A 23,625-nucleotide genomic window follows, 5' to 3' on the forward strand; every position below is an offset into this window, starting at 1 on the left:
TCTCAGACACACCAGGCCTGGAACAGAGATAGTAAGCGACAAACCAAAAATAAATCTGGTCCAGTACACAACTAGGCCTGCAAAGAGAGCACCACAGACTGGATCGTCCTTGGGCTGGCAGGAGAAAAGTATGGAGGCAGGACCAAAGCTGAAATGAGAAGGGGTCAGAATGGGTTCCCCTCCCTTCGGCCAAATGCATAATAGCTGATCACTCTAGGGAGGCATCTGCTCCTTTCACAGCTCCTCTACCTGAGAACTCAGAGGCTGTTGGAGGCAGTGCTCCTATCAGCCATGCAAGTTCCACATTTGTCTCCCTTTTGACCAACAACTGCAACAGCAACGAGGGTAATGATGTTGAGAGCATTTACCCTGCACCACTCTGTGCTGTGAGTGCTTCACATGAATCACTCTGTTTAATCTTCCCAACAATCAAATGAAGTAGGCACTCTTATCCCATTTACAGATGAGGAAATTGAGACCAGGAGAGGTGAGGTAGAGTTGCTAAAGGCCACAAAGCTGGAGAGTGACAGAGTCTGGATCTGCATCAGATCTGATTTCAAACCTAACAGTTTTAACCTCCACCTCCATGCTCCTTCCCCAAAGGCCAGACTCAGATGAAGGCCTGGGAAATCCTCCAGAGTGATGGTCTGGTCTCCAAGTCCTTGCCTCCCCTTTCTTATCCTCTTCCCATCATGCAGCAGCCTGGTTCTCATCAAGGACTTACTCTATGGTGAGTTGGTTGGAAACCCTCAAACTCTATCTCCTATCTCTGTATGACTTTGCTATTTGAGTCCATATTCCATAGCCCTAAATTTATCTTGGAGCCTAAATTTATTTTAAACTCAGCTGAGCTCAGGAGCATCATTTCCTCCTCAGGTTTAGAATGAAGGAGGGAGGTTCTTTTTCACTGCTGCCCTGGAATGTTATTGGAGGAAGGGGGTTTAGCTGTCACCACTCTCATTTTAAAGACTGGGGGAAGGGCCAAGTAATAGAGAGCAGAAGAGCCAGGATTTGGTGAAATGTCACCATTGATGTTGGTGCTCTGTGGAAGCCATACTTCTCTAGACACCTCCTACCCTGTGACGTTTGGAAATAGGGCATATAACCCCTTGGATAGCTAGTTTCCTTCCTTTCCTCAACGAGTGGATTCAAGGGAGAGCAAGTTCCCAGCTCATCAAGAAGGCCACAAGAATGTTTCCCATCAAATGCTTCGTGGCCAAGGGGCCCCCTAAGTGCATGCTGAATGGCTGGAGCCCCAACTAACAGTGCTTTGGGGGGCAGTTGTGGGCAGAGTGGGCATTAAGCTATCTGTTGAGACCAGGGTTATTGCCCTTTCCCCCAGAACCTCATCTGGAGATGAAATACCTAGGGAGAGAAGATGCTGAGGCCCATACAGAGCTGGGAGGTGTAGGAAGTTAAGGAGAGTTGGCAGTGGGCAGAGAAGAATCATCTCATATTCAGGGTGCCTGTCCTATGCCACCTGTGGGCCAGAGGTGAGATAAAACAGGATGACAGTACTTGCATTCAACATGGATCAGGAAATCAGCCCCAGTGGCACTCTGGGAGTAGATGAAGTCAAGCCACTTAGTTAAGAGATGTTTACTGAGTATCTGCTGTGTGCCAGACTTGTCTAGGTACTGGGGACGCCTCAGTTCTGCCGTCATAGTGTTAGCCCATCAACAGAAAAAGAAAAGACAGTTTTGGACAGTGATAAGCACTAGGAAGAAGATGGAAACAGAGCTGTGAGGGAGAGTGACTGGAAGAGAGTCTCCTTGAAAGGAGAACTTGAAAGCTGAGGACTGTTTATGAAAAAGGACCAGTGTGCGAGGATCTGAGGGAAGCACATTCCAGGCAGAGGGAAAAGGAAAGCCAAAGATCCTTAGGTGGCAGTGGGCTCCATGCATTCAAGACACAGGAAGATGACCAATATGGCTTAAGAGAGATGAACAAGGAGGTGAAAGGAAGGAGACAAAACTGGGTAGTTAGGTGGGGCCAGATCATAAAGGCTTCGTAACTGTATTTATGGGCAAGCTGCTGTGTGGAGAATGGTTTGCAGGGGGCAAGAATGGCCATAAGGAGACCCATGAGGAGGCTGTTAGCTGAGTAAATGGGTGACCATATAATCTGTTAACCAAACCAGGCTACTTATGCAACTGAACAGGGGTGCCACAAACAAACAGGGACAACAGGCATAACCAGGACTTGCCACTGACAAAGCTGTAGCTGCAGTCAGTATGCCCCAGCCAGGACTGTCACAGGAAGTTCTGCAGCTTTTAGCAGTTCTGCTCTGACACAGAGCTCCCAGCTCCATGAGAAGGAATTGCTTTTCTGTTTGCCCAGGCCCTGGCCTGGTGCCCCATGCCCAGCATTTGATTTCTGTCTAGAGGCCACGGGCTACAGTTGCAGCACAAACGGAGCAGGAAGCCCTCTCCCCTGTGTTCTCTGGCACGGGGGCTGCCCACTCTCAGCGACAAGTGACAGGACATGAAGGAAAGAACAAACAGGGAGCGCGTGGCCACCCCTTCTCAAGGTGGTGCAGAGAGGGTGGAAGCCAGGGAGGCATGGACAAGCTTTAAGTTCCAGAGCAGGGATTCTTAATTCGGACTTGAGGAGGTCTGTGAAGCAGGAGAGAGGGTCCCAAGCTTTCATCAGATTCTCAAACCTAAAACTCCAAAAGAGATAAAGAACCTCTGCTTTAGAGAGGAGTGGTTCTCACACTTCAGTGTGCATCAGAGTCACCTGGAAGACTTGTTACAATGGGAATTGCTGAGTCCCTGCAGATTCTGATTCAATTCAGTCTGGACCAAGAATTTCTATTTCTGGGGACTTCCCTGGCAGGCCAGTGTTTAAGATTCTGTGCTTCCAATGCAAGGGGTATGGGTTCAATCCCTGGTCGGGGAACCAGGATCCCACACGCCTTGCAGCACAGCCAAAAAATTAAAATTAAAAAAAAAAAAAGAATTTCTATTTCTAACAATTTCCAAGGGGATGATTGTACTCTTGGTCCAGGGGCCGCATCTTGAGAATCACTGCTTTCAAGGATACAAGAAACTTGAGGGATTATGGTTTTCTCTTTTCAGACAAGAGTTCTGACAGATACCACAGCCCTCTAAACCACCCCTAAGTCCCAAGGAATTTCATATTTTATTTTTGGAAGAAGCCCCTGGAGAGTGACACTCTGGACCTTCCCTTAGAGGTCAGTAAGCATAGGGGAAATAGCATTTTAGAGGATGCAGGAAAGTGCCTTCAGAAACATAAAAGCCCAAGCAAAACTTTGATCTGGAAACTACAAGGCTGGTCCTGACTGATCCAATTACTGGGCCAATTATTGGCAAATAGTGAGGTTTGGGGAATCTGGGCAGACCCAGATCCTCTCCTGGAGACTGCCTCCTATTCCTTTTTGAGACTCTAACTGGAGCCAAATGGGCCCAGGTAGGAGGTCAGCCATAAGGAAGATAGGGTGTCTGCTGGGGGGTATAATCTGGGAACAAGAAAGAAATCGACAGCTCCACTAGACACAACTGAAGAGCTCATTCACAGAGCTCTTTGATCAGGTCGTTGTGGTGAGGGTGGGAAGAGGCAGGAATAGTACTCAGTGCTGTACTTACTTTAAGCAAGAGCAGTGGAGAGAGGCCTGGAAGGGCCATTTGCCAGCTTTCCTCAGACCTGCTCTGAGTAAGTCATTACCCCATGAAAGGGGCGGGGGAAATGAAAATGTGGATTCATTCATGAATCAACCTTCAGAACAGGAAGTGTGGCTTTTGAGCTATACAGAGAAATCTTCCTTTGCTACAGGGACCATTGGCTTTGCCATCCAGCTAAATACATTCTGAGGTAAGGCACTGTCAAAGTCAGGGAGAGCCTACAAGTTAGGGGAAGAGGAGGCACAGAGTGACTGAGACCAAAGGTGTGTGCTTTGGCATCAGCTTGCCAGGACGAGTGACTGGAATTCTGACTATGTGACCCTTGGGGATGTTACTTAATCTCTTTGTGTCTTAGTTTCCTCTTCTGTAAAATGGGGGTAATAATAGTCCTATTTCATAGGGTTGTTGTAAGATTTAATGAAATAACCTAGATAAAGCACTTAGCTTGCCTATTCTAAGCACTCAACATTAGTTTAAAAAAAAAAGTGGGGGGCTTGGAAAAATTTAGGATGGTGGCAGTACAGACCCACCGTTTGTGTCACTGCCAGAGATAGAAAGAGAAGGCCGAGCTAGGTTGGAGCTGCTGCCAATCTCCCTGGGGAAGGTCTGAGTTGTGAGCTGAGCATGCAGGGAGTCAGGATTCCTAGGATGGTGGGGTTAACTGGGCAACCCTGCTGGCTGTGAGGTGGGGATATCCTGCTCTTTTAAACATTGCAACATTCAGTGAGTCTGTTTGTGACATTTTCTCACTGCCAGCCTAAGTGCCAAATGGCCTGATTTGAACAAATCAAAATGAATGAAAATCAACATTGGTAGGAAAATTGGAATGACGTTATTGGAAACACTCCAGAGATTTGCAAAATTAAGGTAGAATCCCCATTTTCAGAGGAAAAAAGTGGCTCCTCCTCAGGGTCCAGAAGTGTGGGGGATGGTGCTGAAGTGAAAGCAGTAGTGACTGTGCTGGCCCTGAAGTTAGCTAGCAGTCAAACACTGAAAAAGAGATCTCTTCCCTCTGATCCTGAATGAGCATAACCTCTTCCAAAACCCAGTATCCCAAGTCAAAAAGTCCTGTCTGCTTAGAAAGAAATTGTTACTGGCACTAGGAACAAAGAGAGTTCTAAAAACCATGCAAAAGAGCCAAAGTAAATGACATACCACATGGTTAAAAACAAGTTAACATCCATTGGAGGTGGGGTGGGAAGAGACTGCCAATTATACCACTTTAGAAAAGAAAGTGCTAAATAAAAATGACTAGTTCTGTTGACCATGCTGGGCCCCTTTCCTGAGGGGCTCCCATGGGCCTATAAGCCTTGCCCTATAGTTCAGACACATCCCAAGTCTGGGATGTTCCCCCGTGGCCCTGCAATAGAACCTCACCTCCAGCTCCCCAAAATGACCATAGGGCATATTTAATCATAGTCCCATTTGGAATCTTTTAAAGATTAAGGTCACAGGACAGTTAGGAAGGGGCCTGGCTTCTAGCTTTTCACACCCTTATAGTTACCGAAAATAGTGGCTAGTTTCTACCACAATCTCCTGTACTAGAGAGCCCTCCTCTGGGACAGGGACCCAGGAGTTTGATTTCACCTTATGAGAGAGAGGAATCTTCAGGAAGTACCCACCTGTCCTCTGTGTGCCACCCAAATCAGAGGCACTGCCGAACTTAGGGGAAACTAGAGTTTCTTAGTACCTGCCCTACCTACCCAAAACAGTGGCACCCTCAGCTTTAAGTTTTCATACAGCAAAGTGTCTGTATTATTTTTATTGGAGTTGGTGGTTGTCAGATGTGGAAGCTAGTCCAACAGCTAGTCTGCTGTTCTTTGCAAAAGAGGGCCATTTTAGCAGGAAAAAAATGAAACAACATAACGATGACAACAACAAAACTTTCTTGGAATTTACCCAGGGAAGCCTGACACTGTGCTACTGTGAACTTGAGATATTTCTACAGCCATGCATCAGTTTTTAGAGTATAACTACTGTCATACACATTTAAATAACAATGAAAATTTTTTCTGTAGTGTGATTTTTGCAGCAACCTTGTTCTTACAACTACTTGTTCCAAGCCTTCTCATACCCAGGCCAAAAGTAAGTGAAAGCTTCAGAAAAGATAAAATGAGGAGAAAGCACAAATAAAACTTCCAACTCCATTTCTAAAGGTTGAGGAAAATATCATACACCTGAAGCCACTGCTGCTTTTTGAGTTAGAGGCCAAAATTGGGATGGTTCTTTTTGGTCAGATAATCTAATCTTCTATGAGAACGTCCCATTAAAACTATTCTGAAGGATCCCTCCTGTGACACATTTTTACTGGTAATTTCATTCACTGTCTACCACTCCACTCACTAGAAAAGTAGTTTTGAAAGGATCTTATTTTCAAGCACAACCACTATTTTCTGCAGAGGAGTCTCTTCATCTTTTGTCATGACTCTTTTGTAACCCAAACCAACTTCAAATTTAAAATGACAGAAAACAAAAAGCCTTCTATGGAAAAGGGACATGATCTATGGGAAAAGTTTCTCTTTCTCTTCAATTGTGATGGCTTGGTTAACCGTCACACCACCAGAGAATTTTAAAAACTGACTCAAGAAGCAAGATAGGGAAGCCATTCACATAAAATCTCTAAAATTAAATAAATCTGTTTTAAAATAAAATAGAAAACAGAGTTTTCCAGTGTGAGAGAGCCCACTTAATGCTTGCAGCAAAGTAATGATCAGGCAAGTATACCTGCTACTGAATCCTTAAAATGGTTTCTATCTATCCAAGGGAAAAAAAAATTCCAAGAGCAACCATAACCACCCCAACCAAAGGCACTGAAACAAAAGACTGATCTGTTTATATAGTCACATGAAAAATAAACATCTTTATTTTTTTGCCTACTTTATTTCATTTTTTCAAATAAAATTTAAATCTGTACAAAGTATACTGTTACAGTATATATTTTGTAAGAATCAATGCCTAAAAGAATCACAATACTTCAATAAGCAGTACAGCAGACCTCGCTAGTTTCAGCTTTGATATTGAACAAACTCAAGCCGGCTGATGCACAACACATTTGCTTGGTTTCCACATGGTGAGTTCCCAGCACTGAGATGGGAGAACATGACAGCAAGTATGGTTATATTACAGCCCGACACACTGAGCTTCTTCATGTGATAATAACTGCACATATTTAATACAGAATGCTCAAATTTACTTTTTAAATTGCATTTGCTTATGTCTTAGTTGGCAAAATTCAGCATTCTTAATGGGGTCCCCAAACAGTGCAAATTAATGATATTCTACTGTATAATTGGCACATCTCCAATAAGGATTAACTTGTAAACTCAAAGAATATTACAACTTTGTCCTAAATTTTAACTAATATACATCTGGTCCATTTAACCAAAGTTATTTTGGAAAGATATTAAAGAACAATTCTATTTCTGAAAGGATATTGTTTTGACCATTCTTTAGAGAAGGTAAATTTTTAAATTGTCATTAAAATGTTTTACTATAAAAATTTTATAAACTTGATTAGAAATTTCAAGATTATGATTCACAGCAGACAAATACAAACTGTTTATATTCCAACAATACCTACTCTTAGACTTTCAAACAGAGCACAACCATGTCAGCTGTGTTAACTAAAATTTTGAACAGTGTGCTAAATTTAGAAGTGGTGCTGGGTCTAGCAAGTGTAAATACACAGTATATTTTAATGAAAAGAATTGTCTTCTTTATACTTTATTTGTTTTCCCATAAGGAAACATTAATGTTTACATTCTTTAATAAAGTTAATCTTACATCAGAATATAACTTAATACTGTCAGCAACAGGGACCACACACAGTAAATAAGAAGCACATTTAAAATAAGTCTGAATTCACATAGATTAACATTTGTTGGTTAATAAAATATCGACAGTATTACAATCTTACAATATTTACAGTAAGAAAAATCTAGAGTAATATATACCTTTCACAGCAGGATTCCTTTTTTTAAATTATTATTTCTTCCAGTTTGGGATTGTGTATACACGGAAAGCTCAAATAAAGCAACTCTGCAATATAATCTTAAAATAATGGCTACTGGGGAAAATTCTATCACAACCATTGAAAATAATGGTGACTTTTCACGGAGTCTGTGGCATCTGAGAACCTAGTTAATTAACCAAAGTCTTGCTCAAACCAGCTTCAGTTACCCAGATTAAAGCTGCAGAACTCCGGCCTTCCCTGACTGCTAAAAACCCAACAGATTTTCTCAACATGCTATAAGAAAAGAGGGAAAATAGGTTTCAATTCACACCTCATGGCTGGAAGCCTCCGGCCAGTGCACATTTCCCAACTTAGGCTAAAGAGGGCCAACTTCATCCCTAAAACATCACAAGAGTTTACCTTCCAACTACAGGGCACTGTGACACCAAGCTCACTCATTCCTCAACTTTCCAGAATTAGGATAAGTCATGAACTTGGCCCATATAATACACACCAGCATCTTAGAGACTTGGGATTGGGGCAAAGAAATATACTAGTGCAGTTTGCACTGAGATCAACAGGGAAAATGGGAAGCAATGCACGTTTCTGATTAGAATGGCAAGAAGACCCACATCCCTAAACTGGAATTTGGCCAGGGCATCAGAGTTAGCACCCCCTCTCTGAGTACCACAAGCGATTAGGATGTGTGCTCTGGGCCTCCTCCAAGAGAGAGCATCTACAGTAAGTAACACCATGTGGGACATTAGTTCAGTGATGACTCCTAAGAAAGCAGATACAATTCTTGAATCTGGGGCTGTCCACAGCACCTGAGGTCACTCATCAGAGCTGTGACTTGTCCCAACCCTGCTTACTTTAAGAGATCTGATGGGCACAGAGCACTCAGGGATATGGCTGCTGGCTACTTTGGACTCTAGATCTCACAGGTAATCAACAGGTATCTGGGATTGAATTAGCAAACTGTACCATAGCTCCTTAAACAGACACTGTCAGGTTTGAAATCATGTCAAGCATGAATCTTCACTGTCAGGTCAGAAATCAAAGTGGGAGTCTTCCCACATCAGCCAAGTTATTCTGTCAAAACCTTAGAGGAGTTGGACAGTTTTTCATGTTGCAAGTGATTAGTTTACTTATTTCAGTCAAGCTGGATTGGCAAACCAGACTGATTTATTTAGTTAGTTTTGTTTTTTTGATTCTTACGTATGTGTTAACCCAAAGCTGTTCTATTTGGGCTAAATACACTGACAGAGAAAATTCAAACAACAAAAGTTTTCAGCAAACTTCTGTGGCATTTTCTTTTTGGAAGTCAATGCAAGATCTAAAGGTATTTCTACCCAACAAAGTCTGTTTAAGTGTTTAATGTTATTTCCTTTTTGGTCCTATACAGAATGCTATGACTTCTATATAGGTCTGAATGCTGCTCCATGTAGATTCCTTCTGTATATCTAAAAATATATACTTTTCAGTAGTTCAATACATGGTTAATCTTCCCACAGAGGAAGATTTTTGTAATCACATGTTGCAAAGTAGAAAAACATCTCCTTTCTAAGAAAGGAAATACGTATACTTTCTTATTGTACACTTTTGAATAAGCCCAAAGGCATGCACCAAAAATCATTATTAAAACTAATACATGCACTAAAATGGTATACAATTAGACTTAAATAAGGTGCTGCTTTCTCAATTTTTAAATTTGAAGAAGACATTTTGTTAGTTGTTGACTCAAAGATGTCCTCCCATCCCTCCCCACCCCACTCCATGGCATCAAGAGAGAAAAATAAAAAGTAAGCATAAACCTTTAAACTATTCTTTACATGGGGGAAAGGACAGATATATCAACTATCCTATTTATAAACTGGATTCCCAGTTTTAAATAAAACCAATATTTACTGGTTAAAAATTGTCAAAGCTAATACATCCGAACAAATGTTACTAGCAAATAATGTTCTACATAGATAATAATTTACTTTGGTTTTATGCACCTTCTCAAAAATAATACCGGTGTCCCATCACCAAACTGATGTGTTCCAGCAAAGTGGTAAGGCAAATCTTTTTCTTCCCTAGTGACATCTTGTTTCTCAATAGACAAAACTAAAATCTTTTGGTGAGAAAAGGGTTAAGATAATGGCTAACCCCTTGGCATCCTGAGCATTGTGGTTTATCAAACTTTACCCTGCTAGAAGCTGTCAGGCACCCTGACCCCTGCCTTGAACCAGGAGTGGCTCCCATGTCTAGAGATGCCCTGACTCCTTAAAAATAGCTCTCAGAGCTTTGCTTCTTTTTTCCTTCTGTCTGGATGTTATAATTTCTAACAAAGCTGGTTGGAAAGTCACATTTTGCTAGTAGGGGCCACCATCTAAGAATAATTCCAATCTGAAATGTCTTATGCCACTAATTAGTTCCTAATTTTATCAATTAATTGCATTAAAATTTTCTCTACAGTTTACTTAGAGCAGATATTCTTCACGTGGGTTTCAGAAGATGTGTGATGCCCCTGAGGGTGTATGCAAAATTATCTGTGAATATTGTATTTTCTTTCTGGGAGAGGGTCCATCACTTTTGTCAGATTATCAAAGGTATCTGTGACCCCAAAAAGGGGTTACAGGGACTTAGAGGGATACCCGTAATTCATTTTATACCAGGATTGGGAAATGGGGGCAGAAAACTAAAAATGGCCTCGAAAAAGGGAGGGCCAAATTGTTGATCTTTTCCCTTTATTCATATTTGGGAAGTAAGTGCTTCAAACTAGGAAAAATTATTAATTAAGCTGATTAAACCCCACTTAAAAATAATCAAAGCTACTTTCTAAAATTTTTTCATTTTCCATATATGGTAAATTTAGTCTCCAAGAAAAGGTTTGGAGACTGAATTTTTCTCTTTTCCCAAAGGAAATTCACAGATATAACGCTGATCATCATCCACATTTAACCCAAGACAACATAAAACCTAAGACAACTCTAATGATGTAAGCCTTTAATTTATGCTTTGAATAAAGGATTATCTAGAGTCAAATACACATTTGTCAACCTTCATTTCCCAAAATTGGTCCATATTTAGATAACTACCGGGCACAATTCCACTAGATAAACCTAAAATCCAAAAGTTTAACTTTCTACCTCAATTAAAAACAAAGCCACAAGTTTCCACAATAGAGTCCAGCCACAAACATTCACACTATGTCATAGAGAAGTTTCTCATTTCAAATACATCACTGAATTTTCAACAGAATTTGCAAATTTAAGATCCAGAATGAATAGCAAAACATGCTGAGAAGAGCATGTCAAGAATTAAAACACCACCCCCTGCCCTAAGCTCCCCCCACCCTTTCCCACCCCCCCATCCAGAAACACACTCAGGCATTCCAAAAATAAACCAGATCTGAAGAGAGGCCTCTCACTTGTTGGTCTGAAGTATGAAACGCCTAAAAGGCTATGGGAAAGGGAATATAAAATGAAATAATTAAATAACTTACAAAATATAATTTTAGCCAAAACACATTTCTGTTCCATTGACAAAACTGTCAATTTTTTTTTTTTTTTCAGTTCTGAACACTGGCTGTGTCGCGCAATCTCACTAAGACAAAAAATATGTTCACAGGTACACTTTTTGTTCTCCTATTCTTTCTAGAACACATCTTGAGGTTATAAGAATGCCTCTAGTTAAAATAAAGTCTCTTAACCCTTGCCACCCTCCCCTTCTCAAAAAGTGAGTCAACCTTGAATTCCAAAAAGGAATATTCATTTAATATAATTATTTCAATACCAGTTATATCACATAGACCATGAGGAAACTCCATGAGTATTATGGAAAACTACATGAAAGAGGGAGCTGCCACTTGCCACCCACTTCACTTCCAGCTTTTTAAGCCAATACCTAGCTAGACTCAAATCTCATTGACTTCAGTGAAAACAAATCAACACTCCAAAATCAGGCCATTTCAGGCTGGAAATTGGATCTCAAAGACATCACGTCGTGTGTGTATATATATATATATATTTTTTTTTTCTATCCTAAGCTTTCACTTTGTCTATTCAAATAGTTTAATAAAACTCACATTTACAAAGGATTTTATTGGCAAATAAAGGCCCATATTAAAAATTTTATCAAAACAAATTTTTGTTCTACACAGCTAACATTAAGAAATATTTTCTTGGACTTATAAAGAATATTTAATTGCATATAAGTTTTGCTTTGGGTGGGATATTGAAAACATAATTCTGTAAGAAATTAGAAAAGACTAGAAACAAAAGTGAAAGTGACTAGTCTTAACTTTCAAAAAATCAAGTGCAAAGATAAATAGTGCAAATAATGAAAACTAGAAATTTTATAGGCAACTTTACAGTCTTTCCTGCTTTTGCACTTTTACATATTAGCAACTTTATAAACCCTAACAACTGTATGCAGCATGGAAATGGGCTATCATTTATCTCCATTGACGAGTCACAGACTCAAGGAAGCCTTTCAAAGACTTGTCTCACAGTCATTTAAATCACTGGTTCTTGACACAGGTTTGGGAATTCGCTTCTTTTTAAACGATTCCTAAGGGAGGGGTTATTTAAGAAGGCTCTACACTGACTTAAGTTATAGTATGTAACTATTATAATTTAAAATCTGACACACAATACTATGTGAAAATCATACTAAGTGCCAACTCTGCAAAATAAGTTAAAAATAATTCTATTATTAATGCCTTTGACATTTGTAAAAAAAAAAAAAACAAAAAAAACCCCCCTACATTCCAAATACAAAATCAGAACCTCCTTTTTAGTTATCTTTAAAGAGGTTTTATCACTAACGTATACAGATTTGGGTACAATGAAACTTGAAAGTAACCTGTCAAAATCACTGAGAATAAGTCCATAGTAAACTAGAGAACAGTTAATCCAAATATACTTGAATTATATAACTTTAAAAACAAATATTACAGCAACTCTTTATCTTCAATAATTTAAAATGCTCCTGGGATACTGGGAACAGAAATCTAAAAACAATCAGTTCACCCTACAAAGGATGTAAGAACTTCCAAGATGTAATAAATTATATTATTAACATTTGCCACCAATGAACTCTTGGGAATGCTACAGCTTTAAAGTGACATATAAAGTGGGAAAACAAACAGAAACTTGAGTTTGGGGGGTATGTTTTCTAATTTCAGAAATACAGTATAATTGAGGATCCCATAAGGTCCACAATGTTAAATGGTTGATAGGATTGTAAATATAAAAGAAATAGAAAGGATACCTAAAATTGTAATTCAGTGTTTTCACCCAGTTTATTGTCCTTTTAGAAATTTATTCAGAACAAAGGCTCAAATTTCTATAAAAGCAAGGCATAATATGGATCTTTGTGAACTGTATAATCAAATAATTTGATCTAAAGAACATTTTGAAAAGCAAAGGTAAACTACATTGTAACAAGAGCCCAGGAGAATAGTCTGTATGATAAATATTTCTGATAGTTTAAAAATGATAACTGTGAAAAGGTTTGAAACTTTCTTATTTCTTCCCCTCAAAATAAGTCTCCAGCACCAACTTGCCTTGACCAGAAAAGTTGCCATTCCACAACTGTGCTATTTAATTCGTCCAGAAAAGCAAATATCCTATACCTGAAAACAGATTTGTATATTGCATCATCATCATAACATCTAGCTACAGACCAACAGCTTTCTCACAACCAACAAGGGACCCATTTTCTCTGATTTTACTGAAACTTCCTTAGTGAACATCAACTTCATTGTCCTTAGCAAACAACTCTCACTTAAGACTCCACCTCAGTGTCTTTTCCTACCTCCAGTAAAAATTTCTCTCACTTCACCTCAAAATCATTCCCTTGTATACCTCTCACATTCTCATTCATAAAGACATTAAACAGCTCTCCCCTTTCTGCTCTCAAATTTTCAAACCAGTCTCAGCTTCCAGGAACTTACCCAAAATACACATACTTCTTACTTTCTTCAATTCACAAATTTCTTAACAATTTCAATGCTCTTCAAACTGCCAGCTTAAAACTATGGGGAAAACAGCAGTCAGAAAAAACTGCCCAATTACCTCATAATACAGAAATCTTTATGGGATCCGTTAGCTATGTTCTTTTCTAAGTCAGGAGTCAGCAATTTCTTTACACCCTTCTTAAGGAGGTAAACTGGAGTGCGACTTGCAGGCCTACAACAAGGAGAAGGATAAAGGAGAGAAAAACAAGGAAAAAAGAGGATGGGGGAAAAAAAATCCCAGTGTATATGGTAGGGAGGTAGGTCAAATGTCACCAACAACTACCTGCACTGGAAACTGCCAATCCACTCAAGCTCAAGGGGAGTTTGACCCATTCTCTAACATATGTCTATTAATTCATCAGTGGATGGCCATCATTGAGCTGATCAATGTGAATACATAGTCACCTGTCCCATAAGTTTGACTGCCACTTCATAATAAGAACATCTTTTCTTAAGTCCTCCTAGGATCCTTCTGCGTTAATCCAGTTTAGAGCAAAACATATGCTAACAAGAGTATTTCCATGTTTCTCAAAATTCTAGAATATAAAGGTTTGGTCCTTGAACTCGGAAGCTTCTTGAATTATTAAAGTGCACCCTAAATCAAGAAAATTAAAATCTTTAGCTTAAATTTTTTGCAGAAAATAATACAAAAATTTAATTAATACGCAAATTACTAGTAATCACCAAAACAAAGTATGTATTCATGAAAACGCAAAAATCTTGCAATTCTAAAATGAGTAAAATATTTCTGGTCCAGAAGTTATTTTACACAGAGGATCACCACCACGTTTCTATCTATCAAACAAGACAGTTTTCCACAAAAGCAAAGCACATCAGGGAAAAAAAGAGAAAGAGGGAGAGGGAGAGGGAGAGTGAATGCCAAACACAATATGGGGACAAGATAAAAATAAATGAGTAGCTATGAAATTCTTTTTAAGAAAAATGTTTCTAACAAGTGACCTCTGCCAGGCTCAACTTTCCTAAAGACATAAATTGCCTAGGACCATTCAACATCAAAACTTGGTAGTCAGCTTAGCAGCTGAAAGATAACAAACTGTTGGCTTGAAACCAGTCATGTATTTCACTTTTCACCTGGTTATTCTTGCATTATGAAATGCTACCTGACTCATGCTAATGCTAGTTTAGATGATCTTCATTTAGCCCATAAAAATGAAATTTCTGCTCAAAAAGAGCCTGTCAGGTGGCCTAGGCCTTAAATTTAGGTTTTGTTTTAGGATCAAATAACTCTTCAAATATTAAATCAGCTTTTCTTAAAAATTTATTGCAAAAAATTTCTTTATAGTAATTAATGTTGCTGGATGAAAACAGTAATTTTAATAGCAGTGATCACTTTAGCTTTACATAATTTCATTGTGAATGGCCTAAATTTGGTTAACTGTCAATGAAAATAAATATTATAATGTATGATTTAAAAGTGGATAAACTTTAACAACCTTTGCACAAATAACTTTGGTGAATTTATTCACTTAAGAAATTCTAATAAATTCTCTTTCCTATTCATTCCACTCTCACAGGGAAGTGTGTGTGTGTGTGTGTGTGTGTGTGTGTGTGATATTCAAATTTAGGGATCATCAGCTATAAATGTTATATTCAGAGTTAACACCAATTTTTTTCCAAACCTAAGTTGCTAAAGATTCTCTTGTTTTAGCATCCTTTTACATAAAAAGTGGGATCTCATTCTGATATTGAAACGAAAAAAGTCATCAGATTTGGTATCTCACTTTTTAATGGGGAAAAAAATCTTAAAAGTATGTTCACATGTAAAATAAAACAAATTGTGGAGCTACGAAAGCCACCAAAACAACAATTTCAGAAATCCCCATTCTGAAATCATATGGAAATGTGTGTATATGTAACATGAAAAAAATGAATGGGAATATTGAAGAGAGGGTGAACCATGTGTGGGAGATAAAAATAACCATGCCCATGGTGGGGTCAACCATGGCTGGCAGATAACCCAAAATATCATAAAAGAAACGTGTTAGTTTAGAAAGTTTCAACATTGCCAAACGTAAAATGTTAAAGCACAGAAAAAATGAATGAGACAACCCCCATAAACACTTTTCATAAGCAAAAAAGTAGAAAAAGTGACCTATATATCTTTTTTAATATACCAAATCTTAACTGACTTAAAGATTATATAAAGTACTTGGGCCATGGTACCCACCCAGATTCTCATCAACAGACTTATCTTTTCCCCTCCCTTCCACCCAAATTTAGTTGTTTTCCTGCAGAAAAAGTACAACATTCCTATATTAAGTATAAGAAATGAAAACAGTGAGTACAACTGATATAGATCCATTGACTTTTATTACAAATGTACTTGATCACTTGGCTTCAAAAAGTTTAAAATCAATACCCTATTTTCTGTATGCCAGTACAAAGCAAACTGTTTTACAAATTAAATACCTAAAAATTTGACAAAAATATTAAAATTTGATGAAAAACAATTATAAAAATCCTTAATCTCTCTCTTCAAAAAAGGAGGCAGGCTTCCCAGTCCTATTGTACAATATTAATAATATTCACCATTTTTAGAATAGGTAGCTAAATTATATTTTTCTGTTAGCATACAAAACTCTTAGACTAATAGATTTTACTTGTATATGCTCCAGTTAAGTTTGTGAATGCCATCTGATTGCAATATAATCAACTATCTTTAACTGAGTCCTAATTTACACTTATTTAATAATTTGCATAGTTTAAAAGGGATAAAAGTTATTCTATAACTAATTATCATAGGCTATTACAGTGCTATTTTTCAAGGCAACAAGTATTTGCTCCCAAATGAAATTATCTGTCTTCTTTAGGCAGGGGTTAAAATCACTAGCAGCTTTCTCCATTACCTGAAAAATCAAATTGGAATAGTTATCCATCTCTATATGTAAAGACCTAAAAAACACATTGATATATTTTTCACTTTTAGTCAAATTTCAACCCCTGCATGGGATAACTAGAAAGTGAGACTTTCAAGGTTTTTTATTTCCCTGTTGGTTTTGGTTTCTACTCTCCATGGCTTTTGAGAAGCTGGAAAAGTTCGTCTTTCCTGACTCACATTGTCTTTTTTTCCATTTGGCAAATATTCATCTACCTCCAATCTGTATCTAGTGGAGGAAAAGCCAACATGGCTTTTCTTATGAACTTCCTCTGTTGTCAAAGGCATGTATAAGATTTCTACAGTTCTGGTTAGTTAACTTTAGCTCCCTCTGTGGCTGGATGACTGCTGCTTCCAACATCAGCATGATAAATAGGAGGCACAAATAAAAAGTAGCTTTAAAAAGATTTGGTGACTTAAAAGAAAAAACAAAAGAACAAAAAAAACGAACAACACCAAACACACACACTTATATGGGCATTTCAAATCTGGTGGCTGATCTCTGGATTAAATTACTTGACAATGTCTCTCATTTTAAAGAACGCAATGCATATCAAGTGTTCTTTTATACTTAGGCAAATAATATAGTTTAACCAAGCTCTTGGACCTTAATTGTAAGACAAAGCAGATCATTAAAAATAAGGCATACTTGTCATGAATTAAGTTTTGTTTACTTGTTTTTGGCACATTTGATCATACTGTCTTCTATGAATAAAACATATGGTCAAATATACCATTTCCTTTTTTGTTTCAGCACAAACAGGGTTTACCAACTAGTAAAATAAAAACAAGGAAAAACTCCAACATAAAACACTGAGATATAGAACCTTGGTAAAGTACCGAGCACCTGGGGGGAAGGGTGGGAAAAGGATGAAACAGGAGAGGGGAGAAGGGAAGGTGAGGGGGGTACTTGGGAAGGTAAAGTGAGATGCAAAAAAAGAGCATCTTTACAGTCATTAGTCTTTTCTATGATCACGTCTTAAGAAGTCTTAAAAGATCTGCATGTGGATTTCTTTTTAAACCCACTGACCATAAATCAGACACTGGTTTCAAAATCTTAGTAAGATTGTGTTTAACTGTTATAGTGTAAAGATAATTGCACAATACATGTGCTTCTTGATCCGGTAGGATTCCAAGCAGAATCTGAAGTCTATAGCTAAGAAAGGCTTCACTTTAGGTAACTCGGACCCTAAAGAAAACCTCATGAAAGAACTAGCATCTCAAAGAAAGGACACTTTGCCTAAGTTTGCTGTGTTTTTGTTGACTTGCACTACTTATTGCTGGCTACTATGAAACACTGATCTAGGAGTACTCCAACAACCTGTAGTACAAGGCTTAACTTTAAGAAGCTATAGTAAACAAGAGACAAAATCAAAGCAATTCTCTTTCCTAACTAGTAACAGCACAAAGAATGCAGTCTTTTCCATATCACAGTTAAAGTACAGTGAACAAAACAGCTCAACAAACCTTAAGACAAAAAAGTGCAGGTTATTAATGTTTACATGCAGTTGATAAGCATTCCAAATGTCACATTATGCACTGTAAAAGCTCAACTTTACTATATGGAAATAAGAAAAATGCACCTTGGGGGAAAGGGGAAAAGCAATTTAATCATTTCCAGTGATTTTGTAAGTAAAGAAACTCCTAACTATTGTACGGTCACCTCATATTAAACATTGTATGAATATTAAAAGCAAACAATTTAATGGGAAAATGCACAGTACAATGGAAATAGCTTGTTATTCAACACATACAGTAGATCTCAAAGACGACACACTCAACCAGGGAGCTTAAAAATACCAAATCAAAACCCAGAGAACCAGCATAAAAAAAAAATCCTTCAAAAAGACAACTGTTTCACCTTCCTAGGCCAATGCTTTACAATGTGAGAAGCACTGATACCTTCCAGCTCCTACAGGTGGTGTCTTCTACATACAGCAGTTAGATCTATATGGCTGATTTGCCAAGAAAACAATTCCATCCCCAGAACTCTCTATGTCAGACAAGACCCTTTTTTTTTTAAACCAAAATACTTTCTACAGAATTCCAAACCAAAAAGTACTGTTTAAGGCATCTTTTTTTTTTATAACATTTTCTCTTCACTCAAAGATGATAGTCATGCAGCAGTTTAATGATAAAAATATATTAATATTTTACTATACAGCAGCAAGAAGTTAGTTGTCAATTAAAAGCACACGAACATCTTTAAATGAAAACCTGTAAAAGACTATCGTTACAAACAATTTCAGTTTGGAGGACACCAGCTTGGTAAAGTGCTCTCCTAAGCTCTGCATTTTCATACCCTACACCTTGAATATATGAGTTATAGAACATACTTTTGATAGAAGGCTTGTACACGGGGAACACAAATACACTTAGCATATAATGTAGCCAGTAATAACTAGCACCACAGCTACATGGAAATCCTTTACATACACCAACTTGGCTTTCACTTTTAAAATGAAGCTCAGAATCCATGGCTCAGTAGGATAACTATAATTGTGTTGCTCTGCTTTTTAACAGGTCTACATAAGTTAATAGCACTGGCAAAAATCAAAGGATAGCTTCAGACCTCTTACAAGTTTAGGAGACAGTGCTAGTGACCACAAATAGACTCACTACCTGATGTCCAAGTACAGGTTCACTGGAAATTGCTGCACGTTAGTTAAGTTTTTAAAATCTTTCTACACATAATAAAAAAAATATATTATGAACGATACAAGTACATCTCATATACACAATAATGACAAAACGCCTACTCAGTCAAAGCAAACAGATGCAAAAAAATATTATGGGAGATTTCCTTTTCTTTCCTTCTCTTTTTTCTTTTACTATTTGAATAACTTTGGTTCCAACCGTAAAAATCACAACTTAGCAAATTTCATTTAAATGCCTTTTTTAATAATTTCTTCATGTTCACAGAAGTTTCACTGACCATTTTTATATGTTTAAGGTCCAGATGCAATGCATATTGTATAAAAGAGAGCACTTATTGTTTACCTTGCATGAATTAAACCTACGTACCTTTAACTCTACAAACTTCTGCATAACATTTAGACAAAGCTCAGACACACAGCATGCCTAGCCCTCATATATATACACATCTCTAATCACAGGTATATAGGGTGTCAAATATACTATAATAACCTCCATGTAAGGTTTGAAATTTGGTAACAAAATGAGAAAAAACTAAAAATATTATTTTACGTGTTCTAAAATATCTCTTTTTTGTGCTAAAGTCAAATGTTAGCTCAACATGAAAAGGACTTTTATATAATTCAGCAATATTATAATCTTGACCATTTTGCAAACACTTTTAATAATAATAGCTTAAACGTGTACAAAAGTTCTTGGTTAATTAGGGAAATAAACACTCAGTTCTTTATATTTTTTAATCAAGTAGGAAACACAGTTCATATAATGTTATTACTTTTTGTTTTTTTTTTTGTTTTTTGTTTTTAGCAGCTGCTTACTGTTTTATATGGTGGATAAAGTGGACAACATCCAGCGATGGGTGGCAAGTCAAGAAGAGAAACTGTCAGTTGGTGGAGGTTCTGTGGGTGGTGCTCCCTTGGAGTTAACAGTTCTTTTTTTTTTTTTTTTTTTTAACTTTTTTACTTTTTATTTTCTCTCTTTCTTTACAGTATATTTTCTCTGTGTGTGGCTGTGTGTGTGTGTGTGTCTGTGTGTGTGTATGCATGTGTGTGGGTTTTTTTCTATTCAGTTTGATCAATCTTCTTCCCCTTCTTCCTCACCCTGCAGCAGAAGGGTGGCAGCGGCGGTCTCCTCCTGTTGCTGCTGCTGCTGCTGGTGGAGCTGCTCACAGGCAGCTCGCTTCTCCCTCTGCTTCTCTTGAATCTTCTTCATCTCCTCCGAGTACTTGCAGAAGGTGTGTCCGAACTTGGCCCACACCTTGTAGGGCACTGTGATGGAGTTGCGGTAGGTGGGCTTCACCTCGCTCACTCGCATAAACACGCCGTACTTGTTGGAGCCCACATCGAAGAAGAAGCGCTTGTTGTCCACAGTCAAGGAGGTGCCCTCGGGCAGCTCGGCCGGCTCCTCCTCCACTCCGTAGTCGTCGATGAGCTTGGCCAGAGCGTCGCGGAACTCGATGAGCCCCTGTGCGGGCAGTGCAATGGTCTGGCCCTGCGTGGAACCCAGGCCGGGCCCCCGGTTGACCGTCTGGCGGATGCGCAGGAAGCGGCCGCGCTGGTTCTCCTTGAGATCCATGTAGTACTTGCGGTTCTCGCGCACCAGGAACTCGCTCTTAAGAGCCCGGCGCGGCTCGTCCTGCGCCTGGGCCAGGTCTGGCGGCTGGCTGGGGCCCAGCTGCGCGTAGTGCTCGATGAAGTCGCCCAGGTAGTCGCGGAACTCCACGGCCACTGACATGGAGAGAGTAAGGCGGCTCTTGTTGCCGCCCGCGCCCACCTCAGCGATCTTCAGGAAGCGGCCCTTGGCGTTCTGCTTCACGTCCAGGTAGAAGCGCTTGTTCTGGATGTCCACCCGCTTGGAGGCCAGCTCCTGCGTCTCGTGCTGCAGCCCCCCCGGGGCCCCGCCGCCGCCGCCGCCACTGCCGCCGCCGCCGCCCCCGCCGCCACCACCGCCCCCGCCGGAGCCCGAGCCCGAGCCCGGGTGCCCCAGGGAGCCGCCCGAGCCCAGCGCCGCACCACCCTGCTCGCTGCCGCTGTCTCGGTCCGCCATGATGCTGCGCTCCGCCGCCGCGCCGCCGCCGCCTGCCGCTCCGCCCGCCGCCGCCTCAGTCGCCTCAGCCGCCGCTGCTTTCCCTCCCCGGCTCCGCCTGCTGCCGCCGCAACCCCCACAGCCAGTCAGCCACTCTCGCGAGATCTGCGGGAGAGACGAGACAGACGAGACCCGGTAACAGGGCACTGACTCCCCAGTACAGTAGCCGGGCGCCCTACTGTACGCGCCCACCCGACCGCCAGCACGTGACCCGCGCCCCCTCCCCGCTGCCAGTCCCCCATCTACCCGCCCGCCAGGCGGCGCCTACCCACCGGCCCTCACCCCACACCCCTGGCTGGTGTGGGGGGGACCAGGACGCTACGCGTCGCAGCTGCTGCCGCCACCACTGTGGCTGTCGCTGTTGGCCAGACGCTGGGCGGCCTCGGGCCGGGGAGTTGGGGGACTAGGCGTGAGAAGGGGACTGCCATACTAAGCACAGGGAGCGGGCCTGAGCTCTGCTTTCCAGTGACCCCAAAGAGGATGTGGGGGGAGGGGCCTGTGCAGCGCAGTCAAGCCCGCTGCAGAGAGGGGACACCGAGTCACGGCCACCCCTCCCCTGCGGGCCCCATCCAGACTCAGACCCAAACCCAAACAGGCCCACCAGTCGTTTGGCTGGACTGTTTCCTACCGCAGAGCCCTGGCCGCAGAGGCGGGCAAGGAAGAAGAGAGGTGGTGCGGCAGTAACCCTTAGCTGCAGAAGGGGCTGCCAGGGATGAGGACGGGGCGCCGGCAGCAGTGGCGCGGAGCAGCAGACACCTAGCCCGTCCCTCCCCTCTCCCTCCCCTTGCTCCCGCCGCTCCCCCTCCCCGCGCACGGCAGCGGCTCTGGCCTCAGATGATCCCGCTCCCCCCTCCCCCCAACCGCAGCCCCGCACAGTCGGGCGGGCGGGCGGGCGCACTCACCGGCAGGGGGGAGCCAAGCAGAGGACGGCAGCCGCACCAGGGCCGGGGTGCCCGCAGTGCCTTTTTCCGTTGGCTCTGCCCTTCTCCCCAAGCAACAATCAAAAAGAAACCCGACATTCACCCCAAAACCTTCAACCAGCCTCCTTTGGGACCACGACTGCCCGCCTGTCTCCCCCACTCCTTCCAAGATTTGGGGAAGGGGGGCACCCTGTTCAGGACTGAGCCCAGCTTGGGTTGCCGGCCAGCTCTGCGGATAAACCAGGCCCTGACGAGCCTTCAGCCCCTAGCCCACTCTTCCTCTCTGGAAGGACCCAGAATGGAGGAGAAAACCAAGCATGCTTTAGGAAATTCAAGAGCTAAAAATGTCAGGAATTTCCTGGGAAACGCAGTTCCTTACGGGATTCATTAACGCAGGTTCGCTCGCCCCTTTTACTACTCCTCCCAGAAACTCCTTAAGTGTCAAGGAGAGCCCCCATCTCTCAAAAAGTAAAACATTAAATGATCGCTGGTTTTTAGGCAGACAGCTAGGTTACCAACCATTACCAATGAAAGCTAAACCAGCGACAGCTAAAGGGGGTCTTGTCTGGTCTCAGGAAGGGGCTCAGAAATAATAGATTTCTCTCTTCCTAGATCTGAGGCATAATTTAGGGCCTATTTTTCCTTCTCCCAGACAGATAGCGAATGCTCACACTCTCTCTCTGCAGTCTGCAGTCCTAGCAGATAGGGGAAAGTGAAGGCCTATCTCCAGGGCAACTCCTACCTATGCCCCTACATACTCCCCATCACCTTCTGCAGGGGGCTTAGAGGATACAGACCTCACAGTCCTATTCCCGGCTTTCTCAAGCATGAATTGTGGCCTCCATCCTGAGAAGCATATTCCTATCTCATCTGTAGGCTCCATTCCCATTGAACATCCCCGACCCCCAGCCCCCAAAAGTAAGGAGACTTGCCTCCCTCACTCTTAGTCCCCCAAACATCTGAGTACTTGGTTGCCCAAGCTTCCTGGAAAAGAGAGGGGTAAAGAGAGGAGTAATGATAAAGAAACCCATACCAGTCCAGGGCATAAGCCCTGTCAATACCTGAGACCTTAAAGCCCCCTGATATATCCCTTCATCTCCTGGGCAAACCTGCCTGCTAAGTATTCACAGCTTCCTTTTTCTCTTAGTAAGGGCCCCATTCAACCCAGCATTAGCTACTTCAGCTCTAGGCTGCCGTTCGCTACTTCCCGCTAAAGAGGAAGAAACAGGGCAGAGCACCCTTGCTCCCAAAAAGAAAACTGGGGTAGTCCTGTGAACCAGCCTCAGAACCACCCACCTGTCCAGTTATCTCTGAAATGGCTCCCTGTAGAGGAGGCCCACTATTAGAAAGAGAAATCCATGTTTTGGGCCCCATAAAGAACTTCTCCTTAGTTTAGGGGCATCCTCTAGCACGGCGTAGTACCCTTTCAGTGCTGATTTTTCTCCACTCCCTCCCCTATCCCCAAG

The 23,625-nt window shown here is 41.1% G+C and overlaps 2 protein-coding genes across 5 annotated transcripts in view; both read right to left on the bottom strand.

Moving 5' to 3' along the window:
• Window positions 1-23,625, bottom strand: part of PURA (purine rich element binding protein A) — a 61,766-nt gene that overhangs the window by 34,301 nt on the left and 3,840 nt on the right. For 2 of the 4 annotated variants that reach the window (XM_057733583.1, XM_057733576.1), the window contains exon 2: window positions 15,656-21,344. The exons of the other annotated variants lie outside the window; for them this stretch is intronic. In XM_057733583.1, coding sequence (XP_057589566.1) covers window positions 20,229-21,200 — 972 coding nt within the window. In that variant the 5' untranslated portion in view covers window positions 21,201-21,344 and the 3' untranslated portion in view covers window positions 15,656-20,228. Of the gene's footprint in view, window positions 1-15,655; window positions 21,345-23,625 lie in introns of those variants that run through there. 4 annotated transcript variants of the gene reach the window in all.
• Window positions 6,505-6,953, bottom strand: IGIP (IgA inducing protein). The gene has a single exon (XM_057733602.1). The coding sequence runs from the start codon at window positions 6,809-6,811 to the stop codon at window positions 6,650-6,652; it is 162 nt and encodes a 53-aa protein (XP_057589585.1). The 5' UTR covers window positions 6,812-6,953; the 3' UTR covers window positions 6,505-6,649.

This window comes from Hippopotamus amphibius, chromosome 1 (genome assembly GCF_030028045.1).
Source record: "Hippopotamus amphibius kiboko isolate mHipAmp2 chromosome 1, mHipAmp2.hap2, whole genome shotgun sequence".
In the NCBI taxonomy this organism is placed as follows: Eukaryota; Metazoa; Chordata; class Mammalia; order Artiodactyla; family Hippopotamidae; genus Hippopotamus; species Hippopotamus amphibius.

Coding starts and splice junctions, on each gene's coding strand:
- IGIP (XM_057733602.1), bottom strand. CDS start 6,811: ATGTGCAGTTATTATCACATGAAGAAGCTCAGTGTGTCGGGCTGTAAT.